Source organism: Oreochromis niloticus, linkage group LG12, assembly GCF_001858045.2.
Source record: "Oreochromis niloticus isolate F11D_XX linkage group LG12, O_niloticus_UMD_NMBU, whole genome shotgun sequence".
Taxonomy (NCBI): domain Eukaryota; kingdom Metazoa; phylum Chordata; class Actinopteri; order Cichliformes; family Cichlidae; genus Oreochromis; species Oreochromis niloticus.
Genome location: NC_031977.2, coordinates 38,342,041 through 38,363,442, shown reverse-complemented (window position 1 = coordinate 38,363,442; position 21,402 = coordinate 38,342,041). Strand labels below are relative to the sequence as shown.

The 21,402-nt window shown below is 44.7% G+C and overlaps 3 protein-coding genes and 1 long non-coding RNA gene across 8 annotated transcripts in view; 3 read left to right on the top strand and 1 right to left on the bottom strand.

The window, feature by feature from the left end:
- Positions 1 to 1,806: 1,806 nt before the first annotated feature.
- On the top strand, positions 1,807 to 5,344 carry srp19 (signal recognition particle 19). The gene is made up of 6 exons (XM_025912061.1): positions 1,807 to 1,842; positions 2,645 to 2,778; positions 4,052 to 4,127; positions 4,620 to 4,691; positions 4,797 to 4,905; positions 4,990 to 5,344. Exons 2-6 carry the CDS (start codon positions 2,741 to 2,743, stop codon positions 5,118 to 5,120), a joined length of 426 nt encoding a protein of 141 aa, XP_025767846.1. The 5' UTR covers positions 1,807 to 1,842; positions 2,645 to 2,740; the 3' UTR covers positions 5,121 to 5,344.
- Positions 5,345 to 7,074: 1,730 nt separating this feature from the next.
- On the top strand, positions 7,075 to 10,902 carry rsph14 (radial spoke head 14 homolog). Of its 2 annotated transcripts, none has more exons than XM_005460064.4 (6): positions 7,075 to 7,659; positions 7,945 to 8,047; positions 9,147 to 9,265; positions 9,459 to 9,681; positions 9,768 to 9,907; positions 10,059 to 10,902. In XM_005460064.4, the coding sequence occupies exons 1-6, from the start codon at positions 7,485 to 7,487 to the stop codon at positions 10,355 to 10,357; spliced, it is 1,059 nt and encodes a 352-aa protein (XP_005460121.1). In that variant the 5' UTR covers positions 7,075 to 7,484; the 3' UTR covers positions 10,358 to 10,902. The 2 variants fall into 2 exon arrangements, with proteins under 2 accessions (XP_005460121.1, XP_003455540.1); XM_003455492.5 differs by having other exon boundaries at positions 7,082 to 7,659; positions 10,077 to 10,902.
- Positions 10,903 to 16,689: 5,787 nt separating this feature from the next.
- Positions 16,690 to 17,660, bottom strand: LOC106096503 (uncharacterized). Its single transcript, XR_001222912.3, has 2 exons — positions 17,522 to 17,660; positions 16,690 to 17,008 (listed from the first exon to the last, which is right to left on the bottom strand). It is a non-coding gene; the product is annotated as an uncharacterized LOC106096503 (long non-coding RNA).
- LOC100701040 (dematin) overlaps positions 17,275 to 21,402 on the top strand; it is a 28,337-nt gene continuing 24,209 nt past the window's right edge. The window contains exon 1 of one of the 4 annotated variants that reach the window (XM_019346551.2): positions 17,275 to 17,510. The gene's annotated coding sequence lies outside the window, so the exon portion shown is untranslated. Of the gene's footprint in view, positions 17,511 to 18,016; positions 18,116 to 21,402 lie in introns of those variants that run through there. The other 3 variants (XM_019346552.2, XM_019346553.2, XM_025912059.1) reach the window with 3 other exon arrangements.

Below are 21,402 nucleotides of genomic sequence, written 5' to 3'. Positions count from 1 at the left end.
ATGTAAGTGATAAAGCCTCAACACTCACTTAATATGATCCTCTTTGGATGAAACTTTATAATTGTGGAAGATTTCAGATGTTTTCCCATGATAAATTCTCTCATTTTGTATTTTTACATCTGCTTTTTTTTTTTAACCTTCACTTTGTCAACTTATTATTAATTGCCAGTAAACCTATTATTAATTTGTGTGCCTTTACTTTAAAAACATTCATGTAAAGTACACTATTAAAACTTAAATCAAGGACAAGGGCTGAATGAAGATGCTAATTACATACATTTCATTTCAGTGTGAAGATGTTGATGCTGGACGTGAGTGTGTCAAGGGAGTGTATATCTACATGGGTGAAGACCCTGGCATGCTTATCCGGGAGTATGTGGTATGTACTTGTCTTTTTTTTTTTTTTTTTCGGACTTTCCACAGTGTGTCATATTACTTACTTGGCATGAAATGACTAACATGGCTTCTTTTTTACAGGGCATGAAAGAACGTGCCATCAGTGAGACTGTTGAAGACACCACTGTTCGAATTTATCTTCAGCTTCAGCAGAAGAACAAGAGTTGTCCTTGCAGGCATCAGGGTGGTGAAAAATTTGGATAATGAAGCATTTGCTGTGATAATGCCATTTGGACTCATGTATGCATTAAACCTTACCTACCCCGCTGACCTCCGCTACACCTTTGACATTTTCCAGAAGGTTTTCATGGAACTGGATGAAGCTAAACTCTCTAAAGTTCTTGCTTTTAAAAACCATCTGTTTCATTGAGAAGTCAAAGACTGCACCTCTGCAATTCTTTGCAGTTTTTCATTTTGTGTTCAGTAACGTTATACTGCTTATGTTTTTATTGCTTTCCCCTCATGTGACTGCAATGCAGAAGATTTTTCCTTCTGGTATCATGTTGTAAGAAATTTTTACTGACAATTTTTAGCAATATGATCTGAGTCAACCTTAATGTCCTGCTTACATGTTTAAAAGGAAGATAAAAATTCATGTAGGTGTTTGGTATTAGTTATGTAACAATGTCATTTAAGGCTCAACTTAGTTGAAATCTTGTACAGGTAAATACTTGTACAGAAGCTGAAACTGTTGTCAAATAATACACAAGTTATATTTGTGTAAATCTGTTTATTCATAAAAGTGTGTTGCTTTTTTCAGGTAGTCTTAATTTAGTTTAAATTTTCAATTGTGTAATTAATACAAATGTTATATGTAAGAGATGACAGGATCATCTATAAGCACTTTCTTTTATTTGCTGCTAAGGTCAGTTTTTTGTGAAATATTTGCAAATGTTTTAAATTTTTCTTTCAGTTATTTCTGCAGGCTATCTTTAAACGTGTGTTAACATTTTTTTTATGGATGTGATTTTGGGGTTGTTCATGGCAGCTTGCTGCTTTCACTGCTGTTACACTTTAATAAAGATGAATTGTTCAGTAGCACTCACAGTCTTTGCCTTTTCAATTGAAAAAATCAAGTAGGATTTAAAGCCATAATTTGTGTTGCAGGGACATAATTGCAATGTGTTTACATTACACAATATCATTGCGTACCACTGGCAATCAAAAATAAGTTGGTGTTAAACATTAAAATGTATTGACATTATGCAATACATTGATGTTATGGTAACAGATTAATATTAGTACATCGAACATGATTTTTTAAAGTAATCTGATGTAAATAAAATACTTTGATTTGACAAGAATTAATTACTTGAGGGAAAGTGGAAAATTAAGTCAGTCATACTTATTCATATTATGTGGGACCGATGTACACAATAAAATCAAGTAAATTGAAAGAACTTTTTTTTTCAGTGTGGCCATATGGCTGCGTTATCCTTACGGTAGCCTGTGGCCGTTTATCAATGCCCAAGTACGCGAGTACGTACTCGCGTTCTCGGTGAGTACGTACTCGCCGAGAACGCACGGGAGTACGTACCCGCCGAGAACGCGAGCACGGACTCGTGGGCCGTTTCTCAATTCTCAAGTACGCGAGCACGGACTCGTGATTTGTACAGTCGGAACACCTGCGTACGTGATGATGTCACAGGTCCGGAGTTTTTACTGCCGTCCCCTCCTAATTTAACTGTGAGTAACATGTTATGAAGCTTAACTGTAATCACAGCCAAACCGGTTTACTCAGGAACAAATAACACACTGAAATAAACCAAACATTAACATTTAGAAGTGATCTAAGTGACTTATATATCATTTTTAACCTCAGTAGTGAAACCTCTAATAATAAAAATAGTGTACATGTACATACGTGTACATACCTTAATAAAAACAAGCAGGTGAGATGTTAGAACGCTTTTATTTCTATTCTAGTGGACACTCAATACTATAGATAGCTGCTGGGGTTTCTTTAACCTCAGTAGTGAGAAGACCGTGAGCGGGGGGGGGTTGAAAACGATGTGCCGGGAGTCCGCTGTTGAGTTTTGGACGAAATGCATTCTGGGATATATAGCTGTCCCAAGTCCACGCCGATGCATGCTCGATAAAATGGGCGGATCGAGAACACATCCGGGACTTTTTCGCGTTCTCGGCTTGATGCGTACTTCGAATTGGAACAGTACTTGGTCTCCGACTGATGACGTATCACGAGTACACGAGAACGCAAGTACGCACAAGTACGCATATTGATAAACGCCCTGTGTGTATGTGAGGTGATACTACAAACATATAAGTGTCCATTACTGAGAGGCTCGGGTCAGACGGTGCGTTTAGTCCCCGAGCAGCGACAGTCATGGCTCATCTCACCCAGAACCCCGCGGATAAAGAGCGGTAAGTCCAGGACCCTGGCTAAGCTACAGCTAACAGAGCTAGCCGGTTTCTCGTGCAGACTCTTGTAGAGAACTTTAAACATTTAAGGAAACAAATGCACCTACAAACGAAACGTGCTTATTTTAAGATGTTGAAGCACACATGTGGATCCTGGGAGACTGATCTTCAGTTCGGCATACAGTCCCGCAGCTTTTAACTGAAGCTCCACGGAAAAAGGTTGTTTTAAGGGTTTAAATGTTCACTTCAGAGCCGAACCTCGACGATGAAACGCTGATAAAACGAGGACATTAGGAGAAGCTGACACTGAGTTTTTAAAGGACTTTTAGTGAAATGCCTTTCATGCCGATATTTAAATCGTATTTTGTACTGAGCTGTGTGTAAAGTCGCGGGGAACAGAGGGAAAGTTAAATTGCGCATTTTCTACATGAAGTTTGGCCTGTGGTCCTGATCCTTAAGCATGACGTGTGATAAGAAGTTTAAGCTTGATGTTTACAGACTGCCTTATTTTTAAAGCTAAAGGGACAAAATGTGATCAGAGTCACATTAATGTGCAGAAGGGATACGGGAGGAAAGGCGGAGCCCTGAAGACCAGAGGAACAGGTCTGATTTAGAGATGGATCCACATCATGGTCCGTGTGTACGAGGAGGTCTCACACTGAGAGTCTGCAGCCATCAGGTGGAGACTGATCCTCCATGCAGGAACATCTGATCTTAGCAGCTTCATGTTTCAGCACGACGATGATCCAAACATACTGTCAGTGAAGCACACAGGATAGAAACACACAGGAGAACGCCATCAGAGCCAGACCTCAGCATGACTGAAGCAGAGTGGGACAACACAACATGAGGGTCCTTCAGGAAGCTGAAGATCCTCACAGAGACGGAGAGCAGCTCAGAGCTCACGCTGAGCTGAAGGATGAAGCTGCTCGCGCCACAGATTCACCTCCAGGCTGCTTGTTTTTGCCCTGTTTGCTGCATTTGCATTTATATTTACTCTGTTCCAATTTTCCTACAAAATATAAAGAACTGAGGAGTGGCTGAAGACTGTTGCACAGCTCTGTATGTGTACACACACACACACACACACACACACACACACACGGAGCAGAAACGATGACGTTTGTGCAGCAGGCGATTCAGTGACATCAGTGTTTGTTTTAATGTGACTCAGAAATGCAAAATATTCACATCTGAGCAGCCAAACCAGAGAAGTTTCTTAAAAAGACAAAGATTTTGTTCGTCAGTCACTGAGTCGCTGCGTCGTCTGTTTCAGGTTCGTCTGCCTCTATCCCGTCTACATCAACAGTAAGAAGACGCTGGCTGAAGGACGAAGGATCTCCGTGGAGAAGGTGACGGTTTAACCTTCATGTGTTTGATGAGATGTTACCTCTGAAACCTGAGCTGTGATCTTTAAACTTTAAACTTAACTCATCATCTTTTAAAGAATTTTACAGTCGACTGAAACACGAGATAGAAGTGTGAAAAAACTCTTGGATTTTAAAAACAAAAAGACCAGATGGAGGAAAAAACCCTGAAACAAAAGGTTGATTCTGTTCATGAACAGTGGGCTGGAGGTCAGTTTATGATCAATAATATGCAAATTCTCATGACCATTGATCAACAACCACTGATCACAGATCATGGACTTTGATCAGCAGCTGTTAATCATCACGAAACGTTTCTCCCACTGAAAACATCCAGATGAACAGAATCAACCTTCTGGGATTTCCTTACCTGGATGACTGATCGGGCATCAGGTCATCTGCTGCTCGCTCAAATGTACTAAAGTAAAATAAACAGGAAGTGGCGTGCTGAGTGTGAACGTGCTGCTGTGTCTGCAGGCGGTGGAGAATCCGTCCTGCACTGAGATCAGAGACGTGCTGGCGGCTGCAGGGATGAACGTCTACATGGAGGTAACACCTGAGAATCCACACACACACACACACACACACACACACACACACACACTCTCTGTAAAACACAGCGTGGTGGAGTCGGACTCTGTGTGTCTCTTCCAGAACAAAATCCACCCCCGGGAGTGGAACAGGGACGGCCAGTTCAAAGGTCGGGTCAGAGTTCAGATTAAGCAGGCGGACGGCAGCCCGTGTCAGGACAAGTTCAGCTCACGTGAGTGCTTTTATTTTGAAAGGACACCGCTGCACGTAGACGACATTAGCCGAGGTAAAGCTGTGCCGTTTGTGGTGATCGCAGGTAAAGACGTGATGATCTACGTCGCAGAGATGATCCCCAAACTCAAGACTCGCACCCAGAAGAGCGGAGGAGGCGACACCAGCTCTCAGCAGGGAGAGGGAGGGAAGAAGAGCAAGAAGAAGAAGAAATAGACACAAAATGATTTTGGTTTGTCTTTAAATGTTTTTTTGTTGGTTATTGATTTGATTGGATGAGAATCAGACTGAGGCAGGTTTTTGTTTTTCTCTTATTCTGCCTCCAAAATGAAAACCTGAATGTTTTTCATGTTCTCATGTGTTCATTTATGTTTGAACGGAGGGCTCCGTTCACCTCATCCAACAGCTTCACACAATAAACGTTTCATTTTCTCTCCTTTTTTTTTTGTTGCCTTCGTGCGTCGACCTCCACAGTGACGTCAGCATCAGCTCGTTCTGAGGTTTTTCCAGTAATTTCAATAAGTTCATTTCAGGTTTAAGAGACACTGAGTTCTTTTTTCCCACAGTTTTGACCAATGACTGTAGAAAACATGGACGACCTGATAGCTCCCAAAAAATGAAGCCCAGACGTCTCTATCGCCCCCTGGTGTCTGACTGCAGTATAGGTCATAAACCCGCCTCCTCCATGTTAGCAGATGGGACTGGGCTCAGACTAAAATAAAGATGCTTTCTTTCATCATCAGTAGTTCTCATCACGCTGATTTGTGTTCAGTGGGCTCTTTTCTCACAGGGTGGATTAGTTTTGACTGTCTTAGCACTTTCTCAGTCTCTGCAGCTCACAGCGGGTAAAATAAGTCTTGAACACGTTATGAGTTTTCTAAATATGTTTGTAAAAGTACTGTTGTAATGAAATTCTCTTTCTGTAACAACTCATCCGGTCGACACCTGCAAAGAAACCAAAGCAGAGAGAGGTTATGTGTAATAATGAGAAATGACACATGAGGAGGATGGAGGTCGTGACCGCAGCTGACATCAATCCTGCCGCTTTGATTAACATCAGCTGGTTCAGTCCCAGCGGAGGGTCGATGCAGAGGTGTGTCACACTGTGAGGTGGATGTCAACTGGTAACCACTCAAAGCATCGAAGAGCGCACTTGTGTGAATGAGGGTCCAGAGTCCAAACCTTGTCCAGCATTAACATCAGCACAGACGTATGTCTGTGAAGGTTCTCAGTCATCCAGGTCATCATAGTCTAAGGAGCTTGGAACGAAAAGCGTCTGGACTTCTTTGGGTTGCTTGAAGACCCTACACCACCGGGCAGAACATGTTCCCTCTAAGCCTGAAGGGAAAAAAGAAGGAACACACACATGTAAAGGAAGCACTCAAAACATGTGGTTATCCTAACTGGGCGTTCATAAAGTCAGCAAAGAGGCACAGAAAAGAAGATCAGACACCAGCGAGGGAGGATAAGAAAGACAGACGCAACAACATTGTCATCCCCTATGTAGCCGGTGTATCAGAGAAACTCAGGAGAGTTTTCTCCAAGCACAACATCCCAGTGTACTTCAGACCCAGCAACACACTCAGACACAAACTGGTTCACCAAAGGACAAAACTCCAAAACACAGACTGAACAACGTGGTGTATGCTGTACAGTGCAGCGAGGAATGCCCAGACCTCTACATTGGAGAAACCAAACAGCCACTTCACAAGCGCATGGCACAACATAGAAGAGCCACCTCCACGGGACAAGACTCAGCAGTTCATCTGCATCTAAAGGTCAAAGGTCACTCTTTCAAGGATGCCAATGTTCCCATTTTGGACAGAGAGGACAGATGGTTTGAAAGAGGAGTGAAAGAGGCCATCTATGTCCACTGTGAGCGACCATCTTTGAACAGAGGCGGTGGTTTACGACACCAACTGTCTGCCATCTATAATCCAGTTTTGAGATCCCTCCCCAGACGCCTTAACGCCCACTCACATCCTGGGCCATCTGACCTCAGGAATTCACATGACAAGGTGGGGCCAGGTTTCACAATGAGCTCACCCGAAACCCTGGCTGATTAGGTCCCACACCCGCTTTCACACCTTGGCTCATGTGATTAGAGGATCACCAGGGGGTCCTTTGTCCCTCTTTGGGGGGACTCGCCACCATTTGACCCTGGAACTGAAGAAGCTTCTCGGATGAGAGGTGAAACGTCTTCAAGCAACTTAAAGAAGTCCAGACGCTTTTCTTTCCAAGCTCCTTTGACCAAACAGCACAGAAGCTGCACCGGGACCCTCACTGGATGGTTTCCATGGCAGCAGCTCCTTCAGGTGTAGCTTCCGCTTTATTTAATGCGATTGTTTGATTTGATGATTGTGTTTCTGTTCGATTTAAACAAATGATCACGGAATAACAGGACCAGTCAGGAGGTTGCCATAAGTCCTACGGGCCTGAAACGCATCACCACAGTGGCCTGATGTTTATATGCAGTTACTAGGCAACAGGTGAGCCTTGATCGGCTGACCAGCGGACCCGGTGTGCTCCTGATCGATTAACCTGCCCCCTCTCTCACCTTTGCGCGGAGCATCGTCCCGGATGGCCGGGGCGCTCACGGACCCGACCCGGGCTCCGGTGGCCTTCGGGCGGCGGGCCGTGCCGCAGCTGTTCGGGGAGCTGCAGCGGGCCGGGGCTGCGGCGAGGCTCCGGGCTCTGACGTCACTCTGCGACCTGGTGCACGAGCCGGAGCGACTGTACCAGGCTGTTACCGGAGGTAAGAGCTCAGAGGGTCACCGTGAGGTCCGCCCTCTGCACAGGGAGGACAGGTGTGCAGTTCAGGGGGAATCAGGGAAAGAAGGGAGGAGCCGTGAAAGAAACTGTGCTGGACATCCAGGCTTTTGGAAACTATAAAACATAACCTGAGGACTTCAGGTGTTTCACTAGCTATTATTGGCATGTTTGGAGGGGGGACTTGGGGTGGCACCGGCCCACTCTGAAGTCTGCTGTGACTAAAATGGAGGAAAGTTGGGAAAAGTGCAAACTGGTTCTTCTTCTGCAGGTTTTCTGAAGCAGCTGAAGGTTTTGTTCAGGGATGAAGATCCATCAGTCAGAGCAAAAACCTGTGAGCTTCTTCACCTGCTGACCTCACACAGCATCGGCAGGTACGTGTACCGAGACAAACAGGCACAGCACCGGGAGGAAAACGGGGTCATCGGGTCATTCTGTTTAAAACGGAAAAGCAGGAAAGCAAAACACTCGCAACTGCAATAAAGAGGCAAACAGATCAAACAACCACATAATGCAAAACAACAGATACACAAAAATGACAACCAAAAACTAGCAAAACTTTAAGAGAAATAAACAACAGATATTAAATAATAACAGCAGAGTGATGCAAAACAGCAACATTAGAACTACAACAAAGTCACCAAACTGAAAGTAAAACACACAAAGTTACAGACAAACCGTTTAAACAGTTTTATTTAAAATGATCGCTGAGGGCACAAAGCTTCGTGTCTTTAAGACAAACGTGTTTGGAGTCGATCACAGACCAAAGATCCGCTCAAACGCTCGAGTTCATCACGAAGAAGCAAACAGAATCTTGTTTTGGGGAGTTTTTCAGACAGGAGAGAAAATGTTGAGCCTGAAAAGTTGACAAACGACTGTTCTGGAAAAAAGGATGAAACGTGTGAGCTGAATAAAAGAACGATGAAGGGGGGGCTTATCAGGGGTCTTTCATAATGTATTTGAATTATTGATAAACTAGTTTTCAGCTGCAGGTGAACTTAAAGAGTACAACATTACCAATGTTTCGAACACACAACATAACTACACGCATGTCGTGTGTTTACCTGATATTACGGCACCGTATCAAGTATTTGTGTTATGGAGCTTTTAAACATGACATTGAAATAAATGTCGAACACAAATGAACAAAAACGTTTTTAAATTATATGACAATAAATAAACCACAAAATACTTTTTTTTATTAACACTGTGAAATAACTTTTCAATTTTATTTAATAACCTATTAAAAACACAGAATTTACCTTTTTTAAATTATTAAGATAAATAAAGGATTAAATAAGAGCTAAATCATGAGAGTTGTGTCTGCCTGTGGACCTTTAACTAGCAGAGTTTCTTTTATAAATTTAGGATATTTGTTGGGATCCGTTTATGTCGTTTTTTGAATCTTTCTGAAAGTTCAGGAGCTTTAAAGCTGTTCAGGGTTCGTGTGTGTCCTGTCGCCTCCTCCTGCAGGCAGGCCGTCCTCGCCTCCTCCCTGCTCCCTCCTCTCTGTCAGCTGTTGGACGACTCCTCGTTCTCCTGCAGGAGGAACGTCCACCGAGTGCTGAACCGCCTCGCTCTGCTGCCTGCAGGTAAGCTCGGATTCTCAGCATCAGCAGCTGAACTCAAACCCGGATTTTAATGATTGAGGACTAAGATGATGTTTGAGGGGTCAGGGGGCGTGTCCTCAGGGCAGCAGCTCACACGCTGCAGCACTCGTACGTCTGTGGGCGATCATGAGGACAGTTCAGGGCTTAATTTTGAGTTTTCCACGCCGCCCTGCAGGAGCAGAGGCTCTCCTCTCTCTGGTGCCTAAACTGATGCTGAAACTCACAAAGGAGGAAGATGAGGAGGTGCAGTTGCTGCTCCTCTCCACCCTCACCCACTGCTCCAGGCTGGACGCCCTGCCGGGGTTGGCCTCCGATGGCGTCTCGCTGCTGGGACGCAAACTGTCCCACCGATCCTCGAACATCCGCCGAGAGGCGGCCGCAGCAATGATGGCACTCAGGTAGAACAGCTCGCTCTGATCCAGGCTGTGCTTTTTGTTTCCTCGCCGTGCGCTGGTTTAACAGTCTGTTTGTCTGCTGGTTACAGCGTTCCCATGGACGGGAAGCGACAGGTCTGCGAGGATGCCGAGGTCCTTCCTGTCCTCATCGGTCTGCTACGGGACAAAGACGTGGAGGTTCAAGCCAACGCTGCAGGAGTCATCATGAGCACCGTCATCATCACCACCGGTACAAACGCACACACCGGCTTCCACAACCCTCAACTCAGATACTCCAAACTTTGAATCATGATCAGTTTAAGTAAAATCGTTTTTTTCATCCACGATCAGTCTAAAGGTACCGAACCAGCTTCAGTTTAGTTTTCATGTTTCAAACACAGAAGTATCTGTGACTGCAGGTAAGCAGCGGTGCCTGGACCTGGACGTCCTCCCCGTCCTCCTCGGCCTGCTGTCTGAGAAGCACGGGGATGATGACAAGGAGGAGATGAAGAAGAGGAGGAAGGCCCTCATCATGTACGTCCTTCGTGCGCTCACCTCATTGGCTGAGGCTCCTAACGGCCGCCGCCTCCTCCTGGAGCAGCTCCCCCTGGTGGAGAAGAAGGCTGAGGCTGCGGAGGAGGACCAGGACATCCGGCGGGCCACTCAGACCGCCATCCAGGTCATCACCTGGACTCCATGACCTCTGACCTCCAGAGGTCTCATGGAGTAAGAAAATAAAAAAGCAAAACTCATCACACATTTTCTGATGTCATTGTTAAACATCACATGACCAGTCCAATCAAATCTGGGTGCATCATGGGATATTTCTATAAATGTGTTATAAGAGTAGGTTGTTTACTTTAACTGCTGAGGACATTTACTCTAAAGTGTTCTGCTCATAAATGTGTTCACTGTGTGTTTTCTGAATGAAGAGGTTAAACCTGCATTTGTTCTAATGTCCAGCAGGGGGCGACACCTCCGGCTGAGTAAAGAAGTCTGACATGTATCATGTATCGTGAATGTTACAGATTTGTAAGTGATGTGTTTTAGTGGGAACTATGTTTACTGTCTGTCCAATAGAGAGGCGTTACCACGGCAACTAAGATGGGAACAAAGCTTCAAAAGGCGTCGATTTTTAACCCGAACTAAAGTCTTACTAACATTAACCAACTGACACCGTTTTAAATGCATTTGAAAAACGAGAAATAAAAAACGTCTCTCACACACGCGATGACATCACCAACACCTCCCAACTCCAAATTTGAACTTTTGTTTTATAAGAGGCGTGGCTACATGGGCGTGAATCAGTACACGTGGGTGAAACGTTGTGTTCAGGGACATGAAATAATGCTCAGAAATTTTGATGGACACTTAAAAAATAATCACATCATCACATCTCACAGGTGTAGGCCGTACAGCTCATCAGCGCAGGGTACTGCCCCTCAGCAGGCTTCCTGAAGTCATCCAATCAGAAGACAGTGGGCTTAAATTGTGAGTGAGGTGTTAAAGAGACAGAAGCTAAAGCAGCTTATTTCAGACAGCTCCATGAAAGCTCAGGATCAGATAAAGGATTACTTTGAACTGTTATTCATGGAAAGCCACTTTAGTCGTCTCCAGAACACATTTAGAAGAACAGCGAACGTGAAATGAGCAAAATACGCCCACTTTCTACTTTACCTGAAAGGTTTAGGTGCAAGTATGTCCCCCAGTGTCCCAAATGTAAAGTTTATATATATATAATCTTACCTGACCTGACCTGTGCAGCGTGTTTCGGATACAAATCAAACTAATTCAGTTTTTATTCTTTTCTTTTTTTTTTCCCCCCCGCCTGTCCCGTTTGGTTCTTTTGCCATCAGAATTATTGTCTAAAGGTGAAGAAAGATGCCCAACGGATTTACTTTACCAAATGGACCATCCCAGCCTTGCCGTAATGGTCTATTTGATTCACCTTTTATTGTTTATTTTCTTTTATTTTCATTTGCTAGATACGGGACAGACTTGACTGGGGGAAAGAAAGAGGGAAAGAAAAACAGCGGGGAAGAGGGACGGGGATAAAGAGCAAAAACCAAAAACCAACAAAACAAACAAACAAAAAATACATATATCGATCACCTGGATCACCTGTTGAGAAAGAAAAAGGAGAAAACAAGCAGAAAAAAAGAGCAACATAATAAACAACATCATGATGATCTATGTGAATATAACAGTAAATACTAAATATTAAACATTATTGTGCAGCACGTAAGATCGACAGCGCACAGTGTGCTTTGAGGTAGGAGCCAAAAAGGATGTAGTTTGTGTGTGTGAGCACCCGTGTGTACACCTGTGAGCATGAACGCGCTTGTTTTTAAAAGGTTCCTTCATGTAATGATCGGCTAGAGGGTGTGGGGGGTGTGGGGGCACAGTCCCGTCCTCCAGGGCATGAAGCAGGTATGGAGGAGATCAAGACTCCAGACATCCAGAGGCCCCCAGAACACAAGAGACCAAGGAAGACCAACAGAGGGGCAGCCGCGCCACTATCCCAGAAAGAGCTGAGGAGAGCCCCAGATGAGGGGTCACTCAGCAGCCGCGGAGCAGAAGCCAGGGGGGGTTGCAGTGACGCGTAAGTGACTCTTACACGTCACTTACACTCCGGCACAGCTGTGCCAGAGTGACCGAGCCCCAGGCCGAGAGGCCGAGGGCACCCCACCCCGAAGTGGCCCGAGCGAGCCCCAGGCTCCAGGCCCGATAAGCAGCCACAAGGAGTGAGCCGGTGTGTACCTGGACGCCCATCCCCGGACACAAAGAACCACCAACGCACCGATGTCTGAGGGCGTCCGCCACCGGCAGGGAAGTGGTGGGGGAGATAGGCCTCCATACCTTGGAGGGCCTGAGATGTCCCCAGAGAGGTGGCGTCTGATACCCAACCTGACATATAGACACAGACAAACAGGCACACACAGATACAAACATCCATTCCCACCCTCATGCTCTCATATGCAGTTACTCTACACTCACCCAATGTGGAGACAGACATAAAGAGACACTGTACACACAACCACACTCCCCAAGCGTACTCTAAGAACCGGGTCTAGGTACCCTTGCCCCTGGAGGGGGAAACTGCACCCAGACCCAGGTAGTGTTACCCTTTTCCCTGCGGTGGGGAGAAGCAAACCTGCAAGACGACACAGAGGGACAAACACGCATTACACTGGAACGTGGCAGTGTGGTCAAAAAAACACATTAATATCACAAAGATGGAGCATGTGGAGGTTGGTGGCTACACGGACGGTACTATCCTCAGCAAACACGCTGTGAACGCCTCAAAAATGAATGACGGAGCTTCAGTCTGAATGGATCACATGATGAACTCTGCACCAATAGCAGACAAGTGCCATGAAGCTGGACGTTGATATTATGGATATGTAACTGGCAGTGATGGGAATAACGGCGTTACTTTTTTCAGTAACAAGTAATCTAACTAATTACTATTCCTATCGTTACAACGGCGTTACAGTTACTAACAAGAAAATGCGGTCCGTTACTATTTTTCAACAAACAGACGGTTGAAGCTGTGTTCAGCTTACCGCATCTTATATCAAATCAAATCAAATCAAATCACTTTTATTGTCACGTCACATGTGCAGGTACACTGGTACAGTACATGCGAGTGAAATTCTTGTGTGCAAGCTTCACAAGCAACAGAGTTGTGCAAAAATACAATAACGTAAAACAAGCAAAATATAAAAATGGCTAATCTAAAAAGTAATAAATATATGTACAATATATAAAGGTATATATATTAGCTGACATATATCAGCTGCAGGAAGTAGCTGTAAGTAATCTGGACGCTACAGCTTTAAGCAGCTGCGCGCTCCCGCGGACGGTAATCACGATCACTGTCTAGCACAACACCTGGAGCTCAGGGGGCAAAACAATCGCATGAGTGCTGCTGTTTGACTGAGGAAGAATAAAGTAGTCGTGGTAAGTCAATCACATGACCACTTAAAGACAAAGCAACAAGGTGATATATACCAGTTTATAAATTGTGTTGATAGGCCACGTAAAACCAGAGGCATGATAAACAAGATGTACGCGGCATTTTTTCCTCAATAGTTTCGTCACGTTTACTGTCTAAGGACAGCGCAGCAAGACCTCTGCTTATGAGCAAAAAATGTAAAAAAAACAAAACAAAACAAAAACACAAAAACAGCCCTTTCGTTTTGGTGGAAAAATGCACCATGTCGACCAATCAAAAAAATGATATGGCAACATGACATTTGGTTGTTTAGGAAGAGGGGGAAGATTTAGGAGTGACGGCGAGAGAGAGAGAGAGAGAGAGAGCAAGTTTTGAGATGTGAGATTTGTGACGTTTAGCGTGTTTGTTGTGTGTAGTTAATGTGTTGTCTTGTGTAGTTAGTGTGTAGTGTTGTGGATAGTTTTGTGTTGTGTGTCAGAACAATGAGGCGACTGCTGTCTCCAGGTAGAAACAGCAGTGATACACCTGCTGCCAGTAGCGGTTTTAGATACGGGCGACACGGGCGATTGCCCAGGGCGGCATCGTGGTGGGGGGCGGCATCAGGGGCATCGGCAAAAAAAAAATTGCTCGTACTCATGCTGCCCCGACATCAGCCAGCGCATATTGGGAATGTCATAGTCACTGCTCGGTTTTCTATCGCCCATTTGCTGGGAGTAAGGGCGCCCTCCGTTTGCGAGGTGCGCCTGCTGCTTGCGGCACAGGGAGGAGAGGGCGGGGCGGCGAGGGATTCTCTGGCTGGCTGGAGCAGCAAAAATTACCAACTCGCAAAATAAAACAAAATAAAAACAAACCAACAAATACGAAAACACCAGACATTATGATACAAACTTATAATTTGCACCGATGTTTTTTCAAAATTCTATACGCGAAAAGTGAGCGCGAGAGCCCTCGGTGCGCCTGCTCGCTGCTGAAGTCAAAGTAAACTTTATTGTCTTCTCCTCTACATACAGTCCAGTATATAGAGAGACGAGACAACGAGGCTCCAGTTACAGCAGTGCAAATAAACGAACAATAAATATTTAAGAGTAAAAAAATAAATATACACTTTAGGACTCGGGGTAAAGGGATCAATAACAATTTAAAATGTATATTTTATATATTTTTTTGATTTAAAGTCTCACACACAACCCGTTTTTAAAGTTTAAAAAAAGAGAAAAGAAGAGGAGTGTAGCGACTTCCACAGTCGCTAGAGGCCGGGGACTGAGCCTGCCTATTTGCCTGACGCGCTGTCAACTTTACGCAGTAATGCGAGAGGTGGAATTGCTTCCTTGTTTATTAAAGTGCTTGAAAAGTTTACAGAGCAATGTGATCGGCTCGCGATTCAAACTCTTAAAACATCACAGCTCTAATGCAACAAGGGGAAACTCGTTGTGCTGCGGTCAACAAAAACTACAGCTACCCAGCCCTGCTCTGTCAAAATCAAACCAGTGAAAGACAGACTGACAACGCCCTCTTAATGTCACCGCTACCACCCACGTGACTCCCGTTACACATCACCATAGCAACCAAACAAATGAAAACCCAGTGATCATTAAAATTCAATACATTTAATTATGGCTCCTACAAGGAGAAACGAGCAAAAGATACAGGTAAGCAGATGTGTCATTGGATAATGGCAGGTCATATATCCTAAAACATTAAGAATCAGAATACTTTCTTAATCCCTAAGGAAATTATGTGGGTTACAGTTCCTCCAAGAAGAAATGGTAAAAATGGTAACAGTAACAGACTAAACTCCAAACAATATACAATAATATAATATTAATTAGTCAGTGTCAATTGTTGATTTGTCCTGTTCTCATTGTATGACGAATTATGATGTCTGTTTAGTAGCCGTTTGCATACAATGCATACTCTCTCTCTCTTCATGTGTGTGTGCGTGTGTGTGCGTGTGTGTGTGTGTGTGGGGGGGGGGGGGGGGGGGGCAGAGGGGGTGTTCGCCCAGGGCGCCCAACAGGCTAGGACCGCCACTGCCTGCTGCTGTCAGACCTGCAGGTATCAGGCTGTGATGTTCTCCTTTATAGTGGACAGAAATTATTTTCTTGGAGTGGCACAAATAATTTGTGTGGAATCTTATTGAAGAACAGCTGATTGTTCTGTAAACAGTTTGAAGAAATTGTTTAAAAAAAAGGTAAATGGCTGCAAATAACTTTGTTGTTTGCGTCTGATTTTAAAATTGACAATTTATATTTGTTATGAAATATGATTCATTAAACATGTTTGTGGTTGTTACAGTAAAAAATATAACTTATTCTACTCAGATTTGATGTTTTTTGTCTGATTTTAGATCAATTGTGTTAACACAGTATGTCAAAATGAAAACATGACTGTAAATTCAGACACGTGAGGTTGTGCAGAAAAGGATGATACCAAACAAGGCAAAGCAAATAGTTTTAAAGGTGAAATGTAGAAGAAACATCAAAAGTAGTAAAACATGGCCAATTCTACCCTGGACCCCAGAGGGTTAAACTTTTTTTTAAAAGTAACGCAATAGTTACTTTTCAAGTAATTAATTTCTTTTAGTATCTTGTAACTCAGTTACTAACTCAGTTACTTTTTTGAAGAAGTAACTAGAAACTATAATTAATTACTTTTTCAAAGTAACTTGCCCAACACTGGTAACTGGAAGCGGAGAAGATTCGGTGGCTGAGGCCGATCAACCCACAACAGAAGACTCCTCAGGAAGACACGGGAAAAGCAAACGCTGCCCCGAAAACGGCGTGGGCCGGGTCAAATGGAGACGGGCGTGCGAGCACATGGACCCTACTCTAGAAGAAAAATATTCTGTGTCTTTGTTTTGATATCTTTGTGGGGACATCAAATTGACATAATGCTTTCATGCTTACCCTAACCATCTGAACCTGAGTTCATAAAGAAACACAGTGACTGATTTTACTGTCCATCATATGAGAACATGAGGCTAAAAAGTACTAAAAAGCTGCTAATTAAAGACTGTAAGCTGACTAGAAGGAAAAAATCATTTCTGCCTCAAGTGGCGATTACAGGAACTGCAGTTTTCTGTCAACCAAAGAGGCCACGCCCCTAATAATACAAACTTTGAGATTTTAATGAGTTTCTTAAAGTAACAGACACGCCCAACCCGACCCCCAGTACCGCTGACAGTCGCCTCACAGCTGGGGAGCTCTTACTGACTGAGTTTGAGGACAGACTATCCAATCAGGAGCCCCCTTTAAGCTCAAAGGGCGGTCCCTTTCTTCTTCTCCTCTCGTTGGCTCCGGTTGCTTCGAAGCTCGTTCATCATGCGTTGATCCACAGCTGCGATGAAACCGTCTCCTCCCAGTTTTTTTTTTCTTTCTAGTTCAGCAGAAGCCACTGCCACACACACACACACACACACATACACACACACACGTTTTCATATCTTAGTGAGGACATCTAATTATGCTTTCCCTAACCATCAAAATGAATGCCTAACCATAACCTAACTGTGACCCTGACACTAAACCACATTCTGAGTCTTAAAAATGCCTTCAAACACGTGGGGACGGGTCACGTTACTATACACAAGTATAGTAACATTCCATTATGTGGTCCCCACAAATATGTCTAAACTGGTACACACACACACACACAGGTTGGCTCTGCTTTGTGCCACCTCGCTTTAAAAACGCTGGATACGCCCCTGCACAGGCATGTTGCAGCGTCATGTTTAACCCCCCCGCTGCTGTGAATGGACCAGTCCAGAGAGAGAGAGTGGTAGAGAGACATAGAGGGGTAGTGGGCAGAGATAGTGAGAGGCACAGTGCCGCTATCACCCAGAGCAGGTGGTGACGAGCTGCTGGATGTTTCTGAGCAGCAGCGCTGACGCTCGCAGGTAAGACTCACCTTCGTGCTTGCCGTGACGAGTTACACACTGTGATCGTGGGAGTTTCAGTGCTTCCTCCTGAGCAGCAGCTGTTTCAGCCTCAGCATGAAGCTGATCCTGAGAGTCCGAGTCGCTCTCAGAGCTCAGGCGGATGCTGTTGGGTTAAAATGGGGAGTTTTTAGCGGGACGTTGGCCAGCTCTCTCGCCGGTTGAGGTCGACCTTGTCCGGGGGAGCAGCCGCTGATCACGCCGGGCTGCGGTGCGCCTCCGCCGGACACAGAGTCAAGCTCCTCCCGGTGTTCAGTTATCTTTAAAGTCAGGATGATGAATACTGATGATGATGATGATGATGATGACGGTGTGAAATTATGTAAGAGGCTGCTGAAGAGTGAGCACGCGGAGGAGAGGAGGAGGAGGAGGAGGAGGGAGGAGGGTTTATGTAACACTCCTCCTCATCCAGCATCACTCCGCCGGCCGGCCTCCACCCTGAAGTCCTCCACACGTCCCTGTCTTCTCCTCACCGAGCCTCCTCTCTGAGCTTCTGGAACTTTCTTCTCAAAAGTGTTTCTATTCGTTTCTCTGATTTATGTCTCCGGGATTTCTCACGTCTGCTGGTTTGTTTCCACTGGTTTTGGTTTATTCACGTCTCTTTATCTTTGTTCTGTCTCCGTGTCTCCTGATCTCGGTTTGTCTCGTCTTGTATTTCTTCTGTTGCTTCCTGTCCTCTTGTCCAGCTGGATTTCTCTGCATGTCTGGTCTCATTCCTGTGATTTGCTCTCTGGATCTCAGCTTCTATCAGTTTCTCTTGATTGATCCTGATCGGTTTATGTCGCTCCTTTATCTCAGTTTTTGTCTCTTGTGATATCTCTTCTTCTTTATTGTCAAACCCAGATTCTGTCTCGGTCTTTATAAATCTGTCAGTGAGGTCACCCCACACAGTATCTCAGTTTGTCTCTCTGTCTCTGCATGTCTTTCTGTTTCTGGCTGTACCTTTACCTCCCTCCATGTCTCTGTGTCCACATTTCAATCTGTGTTTACGCTCGATGGCTCGTGTGTCTGTTTCTGCAGTAAGAACTCAGCGATCGGCCTCCTTCAGCCTCTGAGTACATATTCATATTCATCTGTGTTTACACAGCCTGGTCGCTAAGAAATCACCATGGCAACTACAAAACGCTAACAGTAAGGCTTCAACATGCAACCAATCGGTGACCTCGCCTTAGCTATGTCCATCTTTTATGTACAGTCTGTGAGACAGAGGACAGACCTGAGGAGGTGCGTTTGATTGTGGAGGTGGAGTGTCCCTCTGTCTGTCCATGTGCAGAACGATGATGGATGACTGTTTGATCACGTGACCTCAGCAGAGGTGTGGGAAAGAGGCGTTGTCATGGAAACAACAGGAAAACAGATGGATGGATTTGAAGCGGCTTGTTTAAAATCTGAGCTTTTTTTAACTGTGTGTGTGATGCTGAATCTGGCAGTGGTGAGGTTAAAGGTCAGAGGTCACAGCGCTCTGACGTGTCCGGTCCTCGCTGAACAGAGTGTGTGCTGTAAACTCCATCAGCTCTCTGTGCTGCTGTGAATGATGAGCCTGCAGTCCTGAGAGAGCTGGAAAACACTGTGTGTGTGTGTGTGTGTGTGTGTGTGTGTGTGTGTGTGCATGTGTGCATGTATGTGTGTGTCTGTGCATGTGTGTGTGTGCGTATGTGTACGTGTGTGTATGTGTGTGCGTATATGTGTGTGTGTGTGTGTCTGTGCATGTGTGTGTGTGTGCATGTGTACGTGTGTGTATGTGCGTATGTGTGTGTGTGTGCGTGTGCAGACCTCTGAGGGCTTCGTGAGGAGCATCAAACCTGATGTTTGAAGCTCTGAGTTAAAGTGATGTTTGGGGATTGAGGTGTTTTGCACGCGCCTGAAATCTGAGCGCTCGTGTTTGCTGTCTCAGCGTGATCATCGCGGTCAGTGGGCGTGGGGAAGGTTCATTCACGGTGTGTCTGTTTACGCCGGTCTTTGGCTACATGGAGTGAAGGATTCTGCAGTGGCGGTCCTAGCCTGTTTGGCGCCCTGGGCGAACACTCCCTCTGCCCCCCCCCCCCACACACACACACAAAACATATTAAGGATTGTACATTAACATAAAACTGTTGTACACACACACACATATGAAGAGAAAGTATGCATAGTATACAAACGGCTACCAAACAGCCATCATAATTCCTAATACAATGAGGACAAATCAACAATTGACACTGACTAATTAATATTAAAATCTGTAACATAATGTATTGTTTGGAGTTTAGTCTGTTACTGTTGCTATTTTTACCATTTCTTCTTGGAGCAACTGTAACCCACATTATTTCCTTAGGGATTAATAAAGTATTCTGATTCTGATTGTTTCAGGATGACCTGCCATTATCCAATCACACATCTGCTTACCTGGATCTTTTGCTCGTTTCTCCTCCTCTTCTTTTCTCTTTTTTCTATACTGAGCACCTGATGGCTTTGAACTTTTCTTGTCCATCTTCCACTGGTTTTAATTTTGCACTCCAGTATGACACCCATCCCTCAACCCGAGGATCACCACAACATAACCTAATAGACCTACACCTTAGTTCACAGATTAACTTTGTCGAGGGTTTATTTCTGGGATTTCACACAACCCAGGATTCAAATCATGAATACATAATGGGCTTGGATTTACAACATTATGAATGAAATGTGTTCTATTTGGAAGCAGCCCCCCCCCCCCCCCTCCCTTTTCGACAGGTTGTGTGTGAGACTTTAAATCATCAAACTGTAAATTATAAATTTTAAATTGTTATTGATCCCTTTACCCCGAGTCCTAAAGTGTAGATTTATTTTGTTACTCTTCTTATATTTATTGTTTGTTTACTTGCACTGCTGTAACTGGAGCCTCGTCGTCTCGTCTCTCTATATACTGGACTGTATGTAGCGGAGATGACAATAAAGTTTACTTTGACTTCAGCAGCGAGCAGGCGCACCGAGGGCTCTCGCGCTCACTTTTTGCGTATAGAATTTCGAAAACACATCGGTGCAAATTATAAGTCTGTATCATGATGTCTGGTGTTTGCCTGTTGTTGGTTTGTTTTTATTTTGTTTTATTTTGCGAGTTGGTTATTAGATGCTGCTCCAGCCAGCCAGAGAATCCCCCGCCGCCCCGCCCTCTCCTCCCTGTGCCGCAAGCAGCAGGCGCACCTCGCAAACAGAGGGCGCCCTTACTCCCAGCAAATGGGCGATAGAAAACCGATCGGAGCTCATGCCATTCCCAATATGCGCTGGCTGACATTGGGGCAGCATGAATACGAGCATTTTTTTTTTTTTTTTGCCGATGCCCGTGATGCCGCCCCACCACGATGCCGCCCCGGGCAACCGCCCGTGTCGCCCGTATCTAAAACCGCTACTGGGATTCTGGGTAAGCAATAACATGACGTGGTCTCTGTAGAGCACATGGCCCGACTGTGACGACTGCATGTGATGTGCAGGCTGGATTCTGATTGGTTTAAAAGTGAAACATGAAGAATAACCTTTTGTTTATTTTGAGTTCAGGCACCATCACTGTTTCTTTAGCTCCTGTCAATGAAAGTCATTCATATGTCAGAGTTTCTGTCAGGGTTCAAACCTGATGTCACCTGGTATCTCTGATGTCATGTGACATCAGAGCGTCAGGCTGCTCTGAAGAAGCTTCCAGGGTTCTTCAGCTGACATGTTTCCTTTTGCATATGAATCTAAACACAATTAAAATCATCTGAATGCTGCTTTTCAGCCAGTTTGGTTGTTACAGTTTCTCTGATGCTGCAACATTTCTAACTTTATTTAAACACGTTCCTGTGAACGCTGCTGAGCAGCTTCAGCAGATTTAAATCTCAGAGCTTCAGTTTGTGTC

What these genes read in the sequence shown, in the direction of transcription:
- rsph14 (XM_005460064.4), top strand. Translation starts at nt 7,485, where the DNA reads ATGGCCGGGGCGCTCACGGACCCGACCCGGGCTCCGGTGGCCTTCGGG. An exon ending in GTACCAGGCTGTTACCGGAG is followed by an intron (nt 7,660 to 7,944) that starts GTAAGAGCTCAG and finishes CTTCTTCTGCAG; the next exon opens with GTTTTCTGAAGCAGCTGAAG. An exon ending in ACCTCACACAGCATCGGCAG is followed by an intron (nt 8,048 to 9,146) that starts GTACGTGTACCG and finishes CTCCTCCTGCAG; the next exon opens with GCAGGCCGTCCTCGCCTCCT.
- srp19 (XM_025912061.1), top strand. Translation starts at nt 2,741, where the DNA reads ATGGCTCATCTCACCCAGAACCCCGCGGATAAAGAGCG. An exon ending in AACCCCGCGGATAAAGAGCG is followed by an intron (nt 2,779 to 4,051) that starts GTAAGTCCAGGA and finishes CGTCTGTTTCAG; the next exon opens with GTTCGTCTGCCTCTATCCCG. An exon ending in TCAGGACAAGTTCAGCTCAC is followed by an intron (nt 4,906 to 4,989) that starts GTGAGTGCTTTT and finishes TGGTGATCGCAG; the next exon opens with GTAAAGACGTGATGATCTAC.